Below are 17,279 nucleotides of genomic sequence, written 5' to 3'. Positions count from 1 at the left end.
TCAATTGAGAATTGCCATAAAGGGGGCCAAGCAAAACTTGAGCTTTCTTTAGAATAAATTTACTTGTTGCATTTTAAGCAGGTGGCGAGAACTGACTCTGCTTTGTTTTACTTAATTTTTTCTCAGGGAAAACGCGGAAACATTGGATTTCCAGGTTTAAAGGGCATAAAAGGCGCTAAGGTACGATTTGGTTCCAGACCCTGATCGGATTCACTGTATGAATTACGATAGTTGGCATTGATTCTTATGATAACTCCATTTTAGTGATACTAATGAAGTTATTGAATGCCTTTCTAGGGTGATGAGGGTAGGAATGGCACTGATGGGCAGAAGGTAGGTTCATACGGTCAGATGGTCAGTCAGTTAGAAGGCCATTATTTCATTCATTCATTCATTCATGCATTCATTATTTCTACACTTACTCGCAAAGCAAATTTTCTTAATATCAGGTGCATTTACTTCTTAGGTCAGTGTATTTATGGCATAAAAAATTGATAGCGACGTCTAATCAAGTATCGGAAATCACCGCTTTTTCATTGTTGTTTACCTCTTTTTCAGGGGGAGCCTGGTGAAAGCATCCAAGGACCACCTGGGCTTCCGGGGCCTCCGGGGCCCCCTGGTGTAACAACGGTAAGTGTGTCAAACTTGTTTGTCAATTTTACCATTATTTTTCTTTTCTTTAATTCCCTTTCTGTATGAAATTGGCATCAAATAATACGTGTGTGATGTTTTTTTTTTTTAACTTAGGAGACGAATACTGGAGGAGAATCATCAGCTCAGATTTCTGCACAAAAAGGCGACAAGGTGAACAGAACTTTTCAGTGGTAACTGATGAGTGAATAGGTTTGCTCATCAGCGGAGTTGGGTTTACAAAAACTGATTGAGTGAGGACTTTTGAAAAAATGGGGCCGATTGGAGAAAAATCTGTGGACCGCCGATTGGCGAAAAAAAAATAATACTTGATTGGGGATTCTAGCAGATGGTGGATCACATTGTTAATCTTCGGTCGGCCTTGCTTGTTTTGTTGGTGCCTTGTAAACTTTGTTTACAGCTTTCGACATTTACAGAAAGCTAGAAAATGTCTCTAGACTCGTAAACCCCGGCGATGTGGAATTTCAATTTTTTATAAGCTGTAACACTCTCAAGGATTTGATGGATATCGAATAAAAAAATGTTTTTTATTTTGTTGATCCAAGACTGAAATAAGAGAGTTATCTTTTCAGGGTGATATTGGAAGGATTGGTTTTCCGGGCAAGAAAGGAGAAAAGGTGACATTTAGTTTAAGAAACATCCATATGAAATGAATATCAGAGCCGAAGAAAAATGAACTCATCGATTTTTATCTGTATTCTCCTCTTTTCATGGCCCATTTGATTGTTATGAAGCTCCTAACGATGTTCTTTTTGTGTTCAGGGGACCATCGGGGAGCAAGGAATCAAAGGAGAGAAAGGGGAAGTAGGACAGGACGGAAAAACCGGAAGATTGGGATTCCCCGGGAAAAAGGGAGACCCAGGGGAAAAGGTAGATTTATAAGAAGAATTGTAAAAATAATTTGCTCCATTGAGGGATTGGTGTAACTCTTGTATTATTGTTTCTTTTTTGAAGGGAGAGCGTGGATTTAATGGAACGACAGGACATCAGGTACGGAGGTTTGAAATATGAATCTTTAAATAACATAGCAAATGATTGTAAAAATTAAGAACTTAATTAACTTCCTTTTTATCCTCGACTTTTTTAAGGAGAGGTTTATTTTTAGGATCAATGTCAGTATCTGAGTAAGCCCGCTCTTACCCCTCCCCTAACCCAACATTAACCCTTACTTGTTATCGGTCGACTGTTGTTGAAAGGAAAGAAGTACGTGCGCATTTGCTCAGATACTGACTTCGATTCTGTTTTTCAACTTTCCTTAGATAACTGGTACCTTTTCGAGATGTTGCCCTCAAGTGTTTTTCTTTCGTTATAACTTCAAAACATTGCCTCAGAAATACACACTCGCTAAGATTAACTTCTTCCTTTTGAACATTTAGAATATATTCTTAATAACATTTTTGTTTATTCCTTCATAGGGCATTACGGGTCCGCCCGGTAGCCCTGGGGAAGTGGGACGCCAGGGGCCCATTGGTTTCCCTGGACGTAGAGGCAACACGGGTACCCCAGGCCCTCCCGGGCCCCCGGGACCTCCAGGAACCCCTGGACACAAGGTAATAGTTCCTTTTTGTTATTTTTGTTTTCTGCAACGTTGCAGGAGACAAATGAAAAGGTGATATTTCGTTGTTTTAATAGCATCTCATTTGATTTTCCAATTGTTAGATCTCTAGTATCAACCTAACTCTGTATAGACCTACAGAATGTTTCTAATTGGTTGTTTATCTGCTGTTGTTTTCGCGCGCTTGTACCAACCAATTAGAGGCATTTGTAGGGTTAGTGACCATGAAAGAATCTTCGTTAGAATGTGAAATGATATTAAAAAGAGTCACAAACTTAAAAAGTGAAACGCACAACGAAGAAGTCGGTTAACAACTTACAGGAAATGTTTCACCTGTTCGTCTTTCAGGGAGAACCTGGTGAAGAGGTTTCCATCGGATCCACAGAGGGAGTGAATGGCAATGGAGGCAAAGCCAAAGGAGAAAAGGTTCGTTGAAACCAGTTTTATTACCATAGTAACGATGAGGGTGCGGTGGTTTGATGGTTGTCTCGTTAGACTCGGATCGAAAGTCTGGGATCGAGTCCTGGGACCACGTCATTGTGTTACGCTCTTATACCCAGGAGCATGAATGGTTACCAACGAATTGTAACCGGAAACCAGAATGAATACCATGGCTAACCTACAATGATGATAAGCTTTAATCAACTGAGTTGAGAATGCAAATTAACCGCTGTAAAGCTGACGTGATACACCCAGTGAAGTAGCACCACTATTTCCTCAGAAACTGACTCGCTTTTTTATTTGTAACCTACAATGGATTAGAATCCGAACCATGGGGGAGTAACAATTTGTCCAGAGGCTTCGTGCGACAGAGGTCGGGCGAAGCTTAGGCTGGATAAACTACTTGGCTGACACGTGTACACTTTAGCTTCGCTTAATAGTTAACTTTTTTATTCTTTTCACAGCCCGTTCGAATTTTCACCCCAGCATGCGCCTTTGGTCGTATTTGTGTTTGTTTGTTTGTTTATTTCCAGACTGATTGATCTTGCTTAGCTATTTGTTGTATCTATTCTTGTTTTTCATAGGGGGATCAAGGCGAGATTGGCAAACCAGGTTCCCAGGTGAGTTTTTCCGATAAGTGAGCATCTCCTTAGGCTTGCGTATCGGAGACCGACACAATTTAAACTTTTTCGACGTGTTTTTGTTGTCGAGTCCTCCTTCAAGTTTAATTCATACCGCCATACATCATCAGCAACAACAAACTTTTGCGTTGTTGTTTAGCTTTGATAAGGTTGAAATGAGCTATATCTAAATTATCAGTGTTCGTGACAAAAAAACATTTTTCACCCTTTAACTCCAATGAGTGACCAAAACAGAATTTCTCCTAACAATATCAATACAATATCAAGCAGATAAGTGATGAGAATAAAGAAAAATATCATTAGGGGGATTATAAGTTGATCCAGTACCAAATTCTCTGACCTAACATCACAAGAACTGTATGGTAGACAGTAAAGAGAACTACTAATGAGATCTTGGGAGCTAAAAGGCACCTTGCTTGTTCTTAGGGAGAGAAAGGAACAAACGGAACCAACGGGATAAAAGGAGAAAAGGTGAGAAGAGAATCGAAATTCTTTTCTGGTGGGAAAACGAATAGAAGCGAGTCAAGACGCAGCTTCTAACATACTCTGTGATGCCATAGTTGCTGTGGTTCAACAGCTTCACGAGCTTCCAAGTGCACTCTATTCTCTTCAGACGACTCCTTAGGGCAACACTACAATAATCAACCTTTATTCTAGAGTTTGACCTTATTTTATTTCATTTTATTTTTAACAGGGGGAACAAGGAGTTGGTGAGAAGGTACGGAATTATTTACCAGTGCAAAGTTGTTCGAAGGATGGACAACGTTATCCGACGGATGCGTATAATTGCTAACGAAACGTACTGAACTAACCATCAAATAGGGATTTACTCACCAAATAGCGTTATCCATCCTCTGAACAACCAGGGTCAGATGATAACGTGATAATTCACATATTTACGTGATATATTTGCCGTTAACAAATCATGACTTTCAATTCTCCTAGGGTCAAAAAGGTGATAATGGCATCGCAGGAAAGAAGGTTAGATCGAACGTTTTCATCTCACAAAATACGCTTAAAGTTGACTTTGTGTTCTCTGTAAAGAATTTCTGACTCCAGGTTTAATTTTAGGGAGAGGCGGGAGTAGGAGGTGAAAAGGGGACCAAAGGAGAACAAGGGGTCCAGGGAAAACAGGGGCCTGAAGGTCCCGAAGGTCCTCAAGGTCCCCCAGGAGAGACTGGTGAACCAGGTGATCCAGGGGAGACTGGGAATACAGGACAAAAAGGACAGAAGGGGGAGAGTGGAGACGATGGGATAAAGGGAGAACCTGGACAAGCAGGGAACGATGGAGTCAACGGAACCAAGGGGAGTAAGGTCAGGAAAAGTTATATTTCTTAGTGCACTAATTATCGTTATTATTGTAAACATTATTATCATTAACATCATTATCATCATCATCATCATCATCACTATTATTGTTACCATTATTATTATTGCTATAACTTGTCTGTTTATTAGTTAGTCTTAGTTTCTTTTACTTTCCTATTAATTAATTCGTTTTTGAAGATTCACATACTTCTTCCAATAAATGTTTTCACTCGGTCCATTCACTCCGTCGTACGAGTGTTGGCTTTTAATTAAGAATTCAAAATTCTGGAGGGTAACCAGTAGGTAACCTCAAAGAACTACAATTCATTTATACAAAATTTCATAACTCCAATTTTGTTTTCTCTCTGATCTTTAATAAGAAGTCAAGCCTTCAGTTTAACCACCCTTTACTTTTGTACACAGTACATCGTTTTACAGGATGTTCTTTTTTCCAGGAAGGGTTCGTTTTATCTTACTATTTTTTAGGGTCAAAGAGGCGGCCTAGGTTTCCCCGGACTCAAAGGTGCAACAGGAAGCAAGGTGAAATATTTGTTTTGCCTCCATACATCTTTGAACAGTTATTTTTGAAGCTCGAACCTTTTTGATTGAATTTTATCTTTCATAGGGAGAGGCTGGAATACAAGGATTGCAAGGATTAAAGGTATTTTTTTTTTGACAGGAAAGAACACTCACTGAAAATACAACCTACTATGAGAGCCAAATTAGCTATTAATCACTAATCACGGCTATAAATGAGTAAGGACAGGTTTAATGTTCAATTAACAATCCACACGTTTTAGTTTAGCATTACTATACCTTGCAGAGTCCTGTTTTTACTTAACAATGGGACATTTGACATCTAGAGTGGAAGAAATCATCGACCATAAACTAACCTCGTATCTATAGCCATCCGTTTGTTACACATTTCATGTGCGGCTGAACACCACTTATAGTTCAGCGATCTTTTACTCCTTAGGGAGAGCCAGGGAATTCAACTGAAGGACCAATGGGACCGCAAGGACCGTCGGGAATTCCTGGTAACCCAGGCCCTCCGGTGGGTATCACTAAAAGGAATAAGATCAACAAAACATCAAAATACGCTCTAAACATTGTTATCTGGATCAAAGCCTATCTGAGCAACTGCGCACCCACCCCTTCCCTAACCCAACATTGTACTTAACTTGTTATCAGTCGACTGTTGTTGGGTTAAGGGAGGGGTGGGTGCGCAGTCGCTTAGATTCTGACTTTGATCCGTTTATTTCAGCAGTTCGCAGGATGTTTGTTACAAATAAACCTGTTATATGACCTTGCTGACCAATGAGTTATTTCTTTTAGAAGAAAAATGGGATCAATATCAGTATCTGGGCAACTGCCCATCTACTCCTCCCCTAACCCAACAACAGCCTATTGATAACAAGGTAGGGTTAATGTTGGGTTGGGGGAGGGGTAGGTGGGCAGTTGCCCAGATACTGATATTGATCCGAAAAATGTTAATTGGTCCAAGTATTTCTCAAGCTTTACAATGGTGATTTAACCTACAGCAGCAGCATGTATGCTTTGCCTCTATCATAGGGACCACCCGGAATATCTGGTCCTCCTGGGACCCCAGGGAAAGATAGCGATGTTTCTGGTCCTCCGGGGCCACCAGGACCTCCAGGACCCCCTGGAGAAAATGCAGAGATTGGTTTTACTAATGGACAGACAGATAATTCAGGGGTAAGGTCAGAAGATTTGCATGTTGCCTCAGCTGTCAATCAATGTTTACACCTCTTGTATTCATATTATCATTATTTCCATTATTTCCATTACCACATTGGTTCACGGTCTTTAGGTCCGTGTTATCTCATAGGTGCTACAGGTTACCCACAGTTCAAACTGTCCTTCCACGTCATTCAGCGTTTTAGATCCTTTCTCAAGATTCTTGCATCTCAAAGAGAGTAGCTTTATTCTTATTAATATTCTCCTTATATATCGATATATATATATATAGATATATTTATTTATTTTTTTTTATTTTTTTATTTTTTTTTAATTAATTTTTTTTTCGATGGAAGGTGCTGGTATTTGATACCCAAGACAGACTTATCCGTATTGTAGAGAAAGTGAAACAAGGCACCATGGCTTTTGTCATCTCCGACCAGATGTTATATATAAGGGCCTTACGCGGCTGGAGAGCGATCACGGTAAGAAATCATTCCACACTTTCTTGTCTATCTCTTCTTTACCTTCTTCATCATCATTAACATCATGTTTGTAAATAGAATAAGAGAGGTGGTGAGTTTTGAGCTCGATAGAGAAGTAGAGAAAGAACCCTGACCAACCTTAACCCTTTACACTGCTACATCATTATGCATATTCCCTCTACTGTTATCCAAACATTTCTTAAGGTGCTGACAAGGAGAATTTGTTTAACAATTAAGAGTTTCTTTGGTTGGTGATCATTTCCTTTATTCTCATGACCTTAATGTATGGTCCAGAGGTGATATTATAGGGAGAAATTAGATGCTGGTCCCTCTTAGGGGTTAAAGGGTTAACTAACCCTAACTATAAATCTTGCTCACCGTAGAGTCTCTCTGGCTCAGTGGTAGAGCATCGCAGCGCGGATCCCAAGGTCTGAGGTTCGATTCCTCATGGGAACTTAAAATTTTTTTTTTGGTCCCATGCTCGTAACAAGGCGAAAAACATGAATATCATCACTGTCATTCGCATTACTATTGTTATTAGCTTTAGTATTGTCATACTATTATCATTATCGTTGTCATTATTGCTATCATTATCAACCGTCATTTTGAGACCATGGGAAGATCCCGGGAGAGCTGATTAATGTTTGTTCTTATTCTTTCAAGCATTTCTAGTTGTTTTAAGCGACCCCTAGTTGCTTGTCAAGTTCTATTGCACAGCTCCCGTCTTCGTCGTTTTCCCAACAACGTTTAAATTATCATAAAAAATTTTCTTGTTTTCGTATTTTTTTCTATCTTGTTCCCTTGCCTTATGACCACAGCTTGGTCCAACCATCTTCGCGGGTCCAACAGAGGCTTCCCAAACGACGAAACTCTCCACTACCAAGGTATTTCAATAACATAAGGTATATTTCTGCGTTGTAACCGAACAGCAAAACTGTCAGCTTTTTTATTACTTCCTCCATCGATTCGGCTGAGACACCGCCTGTCTCCTTACCTACCCCGCTTAGCTAACGCGCTTAGCCATCGCGCTTAGCTACCGCGCTTAGCTACCGCGCTTAGCTACCGCGCTTAACTACCGAGCTTAGTTACCGTGCTTAGTTATCGAGCTTAGTTACCGTGCTTATTGGCAAGTTTTCTCTTTCGCAGCCTCCTACGAATCTCATTTTGTCTCCAGCAAACGTCAAACTACGAGGACCATATGTAAGTAGTGCATATTCTTTCTTACGTATTACTCGACTATAATTGTATGGGTGAGCTGAAACATTGACAGTTATCATATATGACTAGTTGCCTTCTGCAAATACCACAATAGCTCAATCAACTCTTTAGTAACCATGCTTAAGTAACAATGCAAGTCTATTTCATGTGATGGTGGTACATGTGTCAACTATGAACATAAATGCATGGATCGATTTTCTTTGCAGGTGCGTATGGTCGCCCTCGATACACCGCAGACCGGTCAGATGCACAGCGTGAGGGGTGTGGATGAAATGTGCTGGCGGCAGTCCCGTGCTGCCAATTTAACCGGAGCATACCGAGCTTTTATTTCTAACAGGCTCCAACATGTTTATTCAATCATCCACAGAGAGGACAGAGATCTCCCTGTTGGCAACCTTCAGGTAGAACTGGGTTACTTGATAATATTTCATGCATGATAGCCTCCCGTCAAAAGTTTTCTCGATCTACTTCATTGCTAATTGGTTGCTCCAAGGTACTTCGTGTAGTTAACAAAAATGTATTTCTCGAATTTTTTGTTAGGGAGATCAGCTGTTTCCTTCTTGGAGATCCTTATTCAAGTTACAATATGCATTTAATCCTGATATCCCAATATATTCATTCAATGGATCAAACGTTCTAAAAGACCCAGCTTGGTGAGTAATTGTACAGGTAGCTCTTGTCTGGTTGATAAAGTGAATTGTTTTGGTCAATGAATAAAATAGCTAAATGAATATTTTGCTGGGTGGATGGCCTACTGACTAACTAGCAAGCAGACTGACGGACAAAATAACTGATTGACTGACTGACCGATAAAGTGCAGTGTTTTTTCATCAAGTGCAAGTGAAATATTTATCTAATGGATGACGATAGACCTTTGCAAACCTTCAATTGATAATTGACGTAGAGTTTTAGCTAAGTGAATAGATGATTAACTTTATAAATAACTGATTGTCTGCGGTAGTCGGCCTCTTGACTGTGTCAGTGAATAACTGAATGACTAGCTTATTAGCTGATTGGCTGCCTGTTTGACTGATCGACTTTCGGGACCACTAATTGGCTGACTGGCCGACGTTACGCCTGTTTACTTTGAACAAGGAAAGTTTCAAACTTCTCTGTCGCCCAAACGGTCATCTTTTTATTCGATTGTGTCATCTGTCTTTTAGACAAAGGAAAGTAGGTTTGATTGCTTTTATCTGATCCCTTGACGCCAAAACGCAGAAAAATAAATTTAAAACTATCTTACCTTATGAAAAAGGTCTAGAAAAAATATGTAGACGTTAACGAGTTTGTAAAACTATTTACAGGCCCCTCAAACACATCTGGCACGGATCGCGAAAAAATGGCCACAAGTACCGATTTAATTGTCGAAGCTGGATGAGCAGCCGCTCCAAGGACTCCAGTACGGCCTCGGCCTTGAATGGCCGAGAGCTAGCCTTGGCCGAGCGCGAGTTTCCTTGCAGCAGTAATCTAGTGGTGTTGTGTGTGCATATAAACCCCACACTACGCCGCCGATACAGATCTCGCCATAAAAAGGTTTTGTGAAGAATTGTTCAAACAGATATGTTCAGAAAAAAAGAGCAAAAGGAGGAGATTGGGCACTAGTCAAGTTTTGGCTCACCATTGCGCAGTCTCCGAGGTGTCGATACCGCACCAGGAGACAAGCAAGTGCGAAAAGAATCTGTTAAAAAAAAAAATTAATTTGTTATTTTAATTTTATTGGACGAATGTATTATCATATTTATTTTCTACGAATCCTTAAGCATTTTAAAGAAAGCTTTAATTATTTTGCGTTATAAATAATATGTCGATATGAGCGGGTGTTCTTATCCGCGCTTAAGAAAGATAGGGTGCCAGGTAAAAACGTTAATATTTTTATAATAGTTGATAGATGGGACATGCTTATGGATTCTCCTTAAATACGTTTCACATAGACTGAAAATTATTTTCAATAATGCTACTATTTCATAATTCTTAATCGAGAGACAATCCCTCTTGATCTCATATAAGTGGTTCGCAAGTGTCTATCTGTAATGCGTCATAAAGAATTCTCTAGGTTTTTGATTTGATGAAACCATGGAACGACGAGGATGGAAAATGTTAAAAAATAAATATATTTTTTTGCTGTATATTAATATAGGTTTTTTTGACTCACTATTTTGCATTCAAAGATTGTGAGTTACATTACTTGGGTACAGTCTTGAATAAATTGGGACAATCTATGAAATACTGAAGATAAATAAATTATAATGTGATAAGGTCCCATGGAACCTTAAATTGTTATTCGTGAACAGGTCATATTTTGTTTTTAATGATGTGGATATAACTATGTTTTAACTATGTCTGCTTCTAAGAAGGTGACTAAATGTTTGAAATACCTAGAAAAGTTACATTTTTTAGATATAATAATTTCTGTATTTGCTATAATAAACCTATATGTTATTGGTAAATTCTATTTCCAAGAAAAATTTTCATCTTTGTAAGGCTTTCTAGCAGTTAACCTCAAAGATATTTTGGCGATGTCCCATGCAGTTCTTCACGGCTGGTGGCTGGTGGTGGAAACAAACTCTCCAAACTTCCTAGAAAGACAACACTGCCTTTAGCGTGTGTCAATAGAAAGATTTGACATCGATATCATTGCGCATAAACACTCGAGAAGATGTCAAGTCTCCTGAGGCAATTGCAGTTTAATTACTAAATCTTTAATCTGAGGCAGAAAAGCGGCTTGGAAATTTCATCTGCGGGGCCATTAGCTGTCGTGGTTTGTGTTATGGTAATAGGTTACGTCACAGACTCGGACTTCGATCTCCGTTCATATTTAATTTCAGTTCTTCAGAAAGGAGGAAGACGTCTCTTTAGTACACCGGTCACAAAACCGAACAACCAATAACAACTGTCTCGCATTTGCGGAGCTGCGGTTTGTTTCAAGGTAGAGATCGGACAAAGTGTAGTCAACAGTTGCAGAAACTACCAAAAAAATCAACAGTCAGATTTCCTTCGCAGCGGGGACACGGTTAGTGTTAAGGGATACGAGTAAAATTTACAAAGCATCTATGATGACTTAGCTCCCATACAGTGACAACTACTTGCGTGAAGCGTTAAACGTGATTTATAAAATATAACGCGCTTAAATACAAAGTGCCACGGTTCCGTTCTAGTTCCACTGCGAGATGTTCGGATTTTTTTCTGCTCAAAATTGTGCATTGAAATCGTTGATAGGGATCATCAGTATGCAAGTATTTTGCATAAAGGTAACTGAAGTTGATCGGCGTGGGTTCGCAACTTTTTCTTTATGAAGGAAATAACAAAACAAAAAAGATTGATTTTATTGTGTGCGGTTTAATTTCATTAAAAAAACATTAATAAATCACTTGTCAATTTATTGTAGTTGCTAAGTCATTTGTTGCCATTCCTGTTGATTCATTTTTCGTTCTAAGTCGTTTTCTTTGCGAATTCACCGATCTCAATATCTAACAAGTTGTTCAGAAGTTGCCTGAGTAACGACAAGCTCAGATTGCCATATCTGACTGTTTTTCTTAACAGCATTTACTCGAATAGGAGTCGAAGAAGCAATTTTAAATTTGTCCAGGGATGAATTTATATCTTGCTACCCTCCACTAGAGCTGAATTTTCACGAGCGACGACAAGGTTAACTGAAATCCCGTGAGTGATCAAGACAGAATTTCTCCTTACAATATCAATACAATGTCAACTAGATAAGTGACGAGAATAAAGAAAAATATAATAAGTGATAATAAGTCGATCCGATACTAACTTCTCTGAACTAACGTTATAAGAATTGTATGGTTGACAGTAAGGAGAATTACAAATTTGATCTGGGAGTTAAAGGGTCTAACCGGCACAAATAATAACGTGTGCAAAATTCGTTTCGCCCACAAATTTCGGCCAGAACTGAAAGGGAAAAATACCGAATGGGAAAAAATTGCGTCTTTTCTACCTTTAGAAAATATCTGTAGAGAGGCCACATTGTTCCATTTATTTTTCGAGGATTGGGGCAAATCACTCGACTCACTTGGTCCTTGCAAAACACAGACAAAAATAATTTATTCCTATAAATGATGGGGATTATATTACAAGATCATTTGAATTTATCAACTGAGTAGATAATGTAAATTGGTCACCGTAAAGAGTTTCTGAAGCTGACGTTTCGAGCGTTAGCCCCGCGTCAGAGTGAAAGTTGTCGCTCGGCCTTGACGAGTTCTGCCTCAACCAGCTTCAGCCTCAACCAGCTTCAGCGCCACGTGGTTTAAAACCGACCAGTTTTACTTAAATTAATTAGAAGGTCTCCGGCGCCGAGTATCTCGGAGAAACGACCTTCTCTCAGCACACATTCTCTATCGTTAGGAACGGTTGGGAGGTAACGGAAGACAAAGAACCCTTGAGATAGCGTACTCCGACATCCGTCAGAAGGAGGTCATCTCGGGTAGATTTCCGATTACGAAATCCGAGCTCGCCCGATGTTGTCTTCGTGATGAAGGCCCTATTTAGCATATGACCTCCTTCTGACGGATGTCGGAGTACGCTTTCCCTTGAGATAAGGTGTTGAGGGAATCTACCCATAATGCCTTTCACTTCCCACGCCACTTGTAAAATGTCACGCACTATTTTTGCCTCTAATTCTCAGAAGGAAAAGTGTTACTGACTGATACACTCAGAAAACAAGTAATTTGGACTTTAAATTATCCCTTTTGGACGGTTTGATTTCTGAGAGGATTTTGTAAGTACTCAGGTTGTTTTCTATTCATTTTATTTTTTAACATTTGTACATAGCGTTCTTGACAACTAGCACAAATACATGAACACACCACCGTCGATCGCTACTTTCTGCGATGCTGGCCTCTTCTTTCCACGGAAAGGTTGTTGAACCTTTTGGCCTTGTGATTCTCTTTTGTATAGATATTGTTGTGAATAGATTTTTGCTTGATATATAACGGCGTACTATGTGACTAACACAGTCTATATACTGTAAGATTTTACGCCAGTAACTAACGGCGTAGTTTCTTCCAGTCGGTATATTATATACTGTAAGATTTTACGCCATTAGTTAACGGCTTAAAATCTTACATATATATACACCGACGCAGATAGTGGCGTAAAATCTTACAGTCTACAAGGTATTAGTCACATATTACGCCGTTAACTATCGAAGGAAGAGCAGGACTATGGAAATTCTACGCGGTCGATCGAACAATTCTGAATCTGCACTTTCATCCAGTTGATGCCAACTTACCTTCGAATGACAGCATCTTCTCAAACCTACAAATAATAAATTGTATACACGATCGATTGCTGTATTTTTTTAATGCTAAAACTTAGTACGCGGATTTTCTTGCGTTTGCTTCTTCAAACGCTTGAACCATGATTACCATCGTTACGAACTTTGTTCCACACGTGTACAACAGGACGCTTCAAAATCGATTTACATTAGAATGTTAAGTGAAATGAGAAACTTCGCGATCGCCAAATACTTTATATTACACAAGGACTAGTTTTTCGCTCATTTTTAATATAATTTCTGTTATTCGGCTTCCTCGCTTGCCACAATATTTGTGGCGATTTAGTATGATGCCGTAAACAAATGCGGTTATTTTCAAGCACGTCCGAAATTAGTGACTGCTTGTGTCATCGGTTCAGAAAGTCTTGTTCAGCATGTGTCTTCACGTGAAATTCGAAAGAATATTCTGAACATCTTCTAGATCTTGCCGGTTAACTGAGAATTGTTACATTCTTGTATTAAATTCATGAAATCTTTATGCCGGCCGAGAAGTAGTAGGGTCCAGTTAGTGATTTACACATTTCGCGAATGAGCGAGCTATGAGGCGTTTTCGATGCCTCAAGTCCTTTGTAGAGAGAAATTTAAAGGACATAAAGTAAACTCTAATAAGCGACGAACTTGATTAAAAAAATATTCGAGTTTATGGCTGTATTTTTCCGAATATTATTGAAAATTTATGAAGCTGCCACTTAAGGAATGCGTGACAAGAGTGATGATTTTGTCACATGCCTAGCGTCAGATACAAATATTTAATCAGTTTCAAGCAATCGTTTGACATCATAAACAAAATTCATCCAGAAACTATTTTTTGTGGGCATCCACAGTAATTTGAGAGCGAGACGATAAAGAAATAAAATTATTAACATTGTGAAATCGGACTAAAAGGCTTTTGGGTTCTTATTACAAGACGGAAAAAACTTCGCTACCTCAAGGTGTTTGGTCACGCACTCTTGTATACCTTTCGAGGTTGTAAAATTCGACATGAAGACAATTTGAGCTCCAATTTCAATAAATTTTAGGGCTTTCTCTCTCGACGAAAACACAACCTAAACGTTTTATAGAGCCTTTGTAAATTTCTAAAGCATCAAAAATAAGAATAAAAGTTAATTTGCCGTATCGGCAATCGGTAAGCAGGACAGCTCTCCAGGGAAGTTAGCTTTATTCATAGTAATCTCCGATCAGGACCAGTAAAAGGTCAGTGCATTGAAATAAGATATTTTTCACAAGGTAGTGACTTCAGGCGTCCGATGACGTCAAGGAGCTGAATCAGACGCTTAAAGTATAAAACCGAACAAGTCCATGAGGAATTCAAACGCATCGGTGAAATCCCTTAGGGTGACTTCTAATTGCTGATCTGATTTTATTTTGACGACCTTTTTTTTTAAACTGTTTTTCACAGGTCTTCAAACTGTCATGGCGAACAAAAAAATGGGTATTCTGTGGATTTTCTAGAGCGGCTTAACCAGTGTGCAAATCCTTCTCCGTCCGTTGCACACTCTGCTTCAATTTACGTGAATTTCTTATCGTTCATGTAATGGCGGAAAGTAACAACTTTACTTGCCGTGGTAAATTGTGGAAATTTCTCCTGTTTTTAAGTGTAGTATGTATTTTCCTTTTACTGAAGTTTGACGGCCAGAAGAGAAAACCTGTTAGAGGTCCAGAAATTAAAAGTGTTCTTTATTCCAGTGAAGGGTAAGTTATTATCTTGTTTATTTCTCATTCTTAAGTATAGTTTAACCCTTTAACTCCCAAGATCTGATTGTTAATTCTCCCTTCCATCTGCTATACATTTCCTTCCTAATTAGTTGCGAGAATTTGGTGCCATACCATGATAATAGACCTGATAACTTTGAGTATTCTCATTACCTGTTTACTGGATAAAGTATGAATATTATGGGGAGAAGTTATATTTTAATCACTTCTGGGAATTAAAAAGTCAATGACATGAACATAATTGTTGTGAGGAAACGTGACTTTACATTACATTAATGGAGAAGACGTGACGTTCGTGATGTGTTGAGATGCGCTATTCCTGTATTCCACAAACCAATAGTACAACAGTACATCTACTGAAACGAGGCTTCCCATGCGATCAAACCAATGACTGAGCAGAATTAAAACAATAGATTTCAAAATTTTCAAATCAAGCCAATCAAATATTGGGAACAATCAATGAAATCTATTTTGGAGACGTTTTGGTGTTCTTGGCTTCTTTATAAGCATATGTCTTTTTACTTCAACGGAAGATCACGCGACAGGCCAGACCCTGCGGTGGGGGGGGGGGGGGGGGAATTTGAGAGTTGTACTTATTGTATTCACGACTTTTTTCCTTTTTTCCTTTTTTGATATCAGAACGGAAGAAGCTAGAGGAAAAACATCAACAAAACCATCAACTAAAACAACAATAACAGCAAAAGAAACAACAACAACACAAGTAGCAGCTACAACGGAAATTACCACTTTAATTACCTCATCGACCACAACTATATCGAGTGAAAAAGTCACCGAAGAAACGAAATGTTCCCCAGAACAATACGTTCTTTTTCTCAAAACACACAAAGCAGGTTCAAGCACAATGTCGAACATCTTCTTTCGTTATGGTGATTCTCGAGATTTGTCTTTTGTTCTTGGCTCAGACACTCTAATTGGATGGCCGACACGTTTCCGTATTGGACAAGCTCTCGCTTTCGATGGAACCCGGCCGAATTTTCTTTGCAGTCACACAAGATTCAATAAGAAAGCCATGAACCATTTGTTTCCAAAAGACGCCAGCAAATATGTGACAATCGTCAGAAACCCCGTCAAACAGTTCGAGTCAGCTTTTAACTACATGGAAATCGGAAGAAAATTTGGCTTTGGGACAAACCCAACGGAAGCACTGAAAGCGTTTCTGAAGAATGGGATAAGTTTCAATGACATAAGAAAATCAACTTTAGCCAGAAATCCACAAATGTTTGATCTAGGTTTAGACTTCAAGTTTTATCAGGATGCCAAAGCCATTAAAGAGTACATTGAATTCCTGGAAAAGGAGTTTGATTTGGTTTTAATCTCAGACTATTTCGACGAGTCTGTGGTTCTTATGAAGCGATTACTTTGCTGGGAATTGGACGATGTACTTTATGCTAAAAGCAATGAAAGACTTGACAAAGATAAAGCTCCGGAACTGTCAGATGATACGAAAGAGAACATCAAACGTTGGAACAAAGCCGACGTGTTGATGTACGAACACTTTAACCAGACTCTTTGGCGAAGAATCGAAAGGGAAGGAAAAGAATTTTACGATGATCTTGCGAACTTTCGCCGAATGAAACAAGAACTTAAAACTAAATGTTTTTCCGACAAACCAAGTAGGCAGTTAATATATGGCAACAAGTATGCTAAAGGATTTACTTTGAAGTCGGATTTGCCTTCTGATCTACAACAAAAATGCGGAAGAATGACACGGACTGAAAATAACTATTTGGCATATTTAAGGAACAAGCGAGCAGCAAAATTAGTCGGTATTTACCGCGCAGCACCAAATGAGGATGATAAAGAAAAAGTTAGTTGGGACGCAGCGAGTGATTATAAATACGTTCCTGTAAAAACAACCCGATGACCACCTTGATAACCCAGGGCGTGGCTATAATATGTTTACGTTCATGGAAATCAGCCCTCCTAGCCACGCTTTTGAGTGAAATTTGATTGTTATTTGTAGTCGAAGCCGGAGAGGATAAATTACTGGAATTAAAAAGAATATCAAGAAAACCTGACATGCGTTTTATACCAAAAAATTTATAAAGCTAATTTGCCTTTAAAGTGTGAAGAAATTTCTAGCATTTATAATAGTGTATGAGTCAATGAGAAGATGGGTTGATCTAGATAGAGATTAAGAGAATCTTTATAACGTGATTATTTTAAATGAGCACAGCTGTATAAAATGAATAAGACAATGTTTCTTAGATACTACCTGTTTCTTTTCGGCGAGGCTCTCCTACAAGAAACGATCC

At 38.9% G+C, this 17,279-nt stretch overlaps 2 protein-coding genes across 2 annotated transcripts in view; both read left to right on the top strand.

Moving 5' to 3' along the window:
• LOC113681723 (uncharacterized) overlaps positions 1-10,444 on the top strand; it is a 44,176-nt gene extending 33,732 nt beyond the window's left edge. Inside the window, exons 27-50 of the mRNA XM_027198845.2 lie at positions 127-180; positions 298-333; positions 559-630; positions 748-804; positions 1,224-1,268; positions 1,414-1,521; positions 1,606-1,641; positions 2,067-2,201; positions 2,555-2,632; positions 3,232-3,267; positions 3,715-3,759; positions 3,983-4,006; positions 4,234-4,269; positions 4,360-4,602; positions 5,083-5,136; positions 5,222-5,257; positions 5,573-5,650; positions 6,169-6,312; positions 6,651-6,779; positions 7,598-7,663; positions 7,926-7,979; positions 8,204-8,398; positions 8,538-8,650; positions 9,302-10,444. Coding sequence (XP_027054646.2) covers positions 127-180; positions 298-333; positions 559-630; positions 748-804; positions 1,224-1,268; positions 1,414-1,521; positions 1,606-1,641; positions 2,067-2,201; positions 2,555-2,632; positions 3,232-3,267; positions 3,715-3,759; positions 3,983-4,006; positions 4,234-4,269; positions 4,360-4,602; positions 5,083-5,136; positions 5,222-5,257; positions 5,573-5,650; positions 6,169-6,312; positions 6,651-6,779; positions 7,598-7,663; positions 7,926-7,979; positions 8,204-8,398; positions 8,538-8,650; positions 9,302-9,539 — 2,112 coding nt within the window. The 3' untranslated portion in view covers positions 9,540-10,444. The remainder of the gene's footprint in view (positions 1-126; positions 181-297; positions 334-558; positions 631-747; positions 805-1,223; positions 1,269-1,413; positions 1,522-1,605; positions 1,642-2,066; positions 2,202-2,554; positions 2,633-3,231; positions 3,268-3,714; positions 3,760-3,982; positions 4,007-4,233; positions 4,270-4,359; positions 4,603-5,082; positions 5,137-5,221; positions 5,258-5,572; positions 5,651-6,168; positions 6,313-6,650; positions 6,780-7,597; positions 7,664-7,925; positions 7,980-8,203; positions 8,399-8,537; positions 8,651-9,301) is intronic.
• A 2,186-nt stretch (positions 10,445-12,630) lies between these two features.
• Positions 12,631-17,037, top strand: LOC113681883 (galactose-3-O-sulfotransferase 2). Its single transcript, XM_027199015.2, has 3 exons — positions 12,631-12,732; positions 14,690-14,982; positions 15,643-17,037. The coding sequence occupies exons 2-3, from the start codon at positions 14,825-14,827 to the stop codon at positions 16,886-16,888; spliced, it is 1,404 nt and encodes a 467-aa protein (XP_027054816.2). The 5' UTR covers positions 12,631-12,732; positions 14,690-14,824; the 3' UTR covers positions 16,889-17,037.
• Positions 17,038-17,279: the final 242 nt, after the last annotated feature.

Source organism: Pocillopora damicornis, chromosome 14 (assembly GCF_964200805.1).
Source record: "Pocillopora damicornis chromosome 14, jaPocDami1.2, whole genome shotgun sequence".
NCBI lineage: Eukaryota > Metazoa > Cnidaria > Anthozoa > Scleractinia > Pocilloporidae > Pocillopora > Pocillopora damicornis.
This window is presented reverse-complemented; position numbering and strand designations above follow the sequence as displayed.

Bases quoted from the DNA above. Each gene is read 5' to 3' on its own strand.
- LOC113681883 (XM_027199015.2), top strand. From the start codon at position 14,825: ATGGCGGAAAGTAACAACTTTACTTGCCGTGGTAAATTGTGGAAATTT. The intron at 14,983-15,642 runs GTAAGTTATTAT...TTTTGATATCAG, and splicing joins GTTCTTTATTCCAGTGAAGG to AACGGAAGAAGCTAGAGGAA.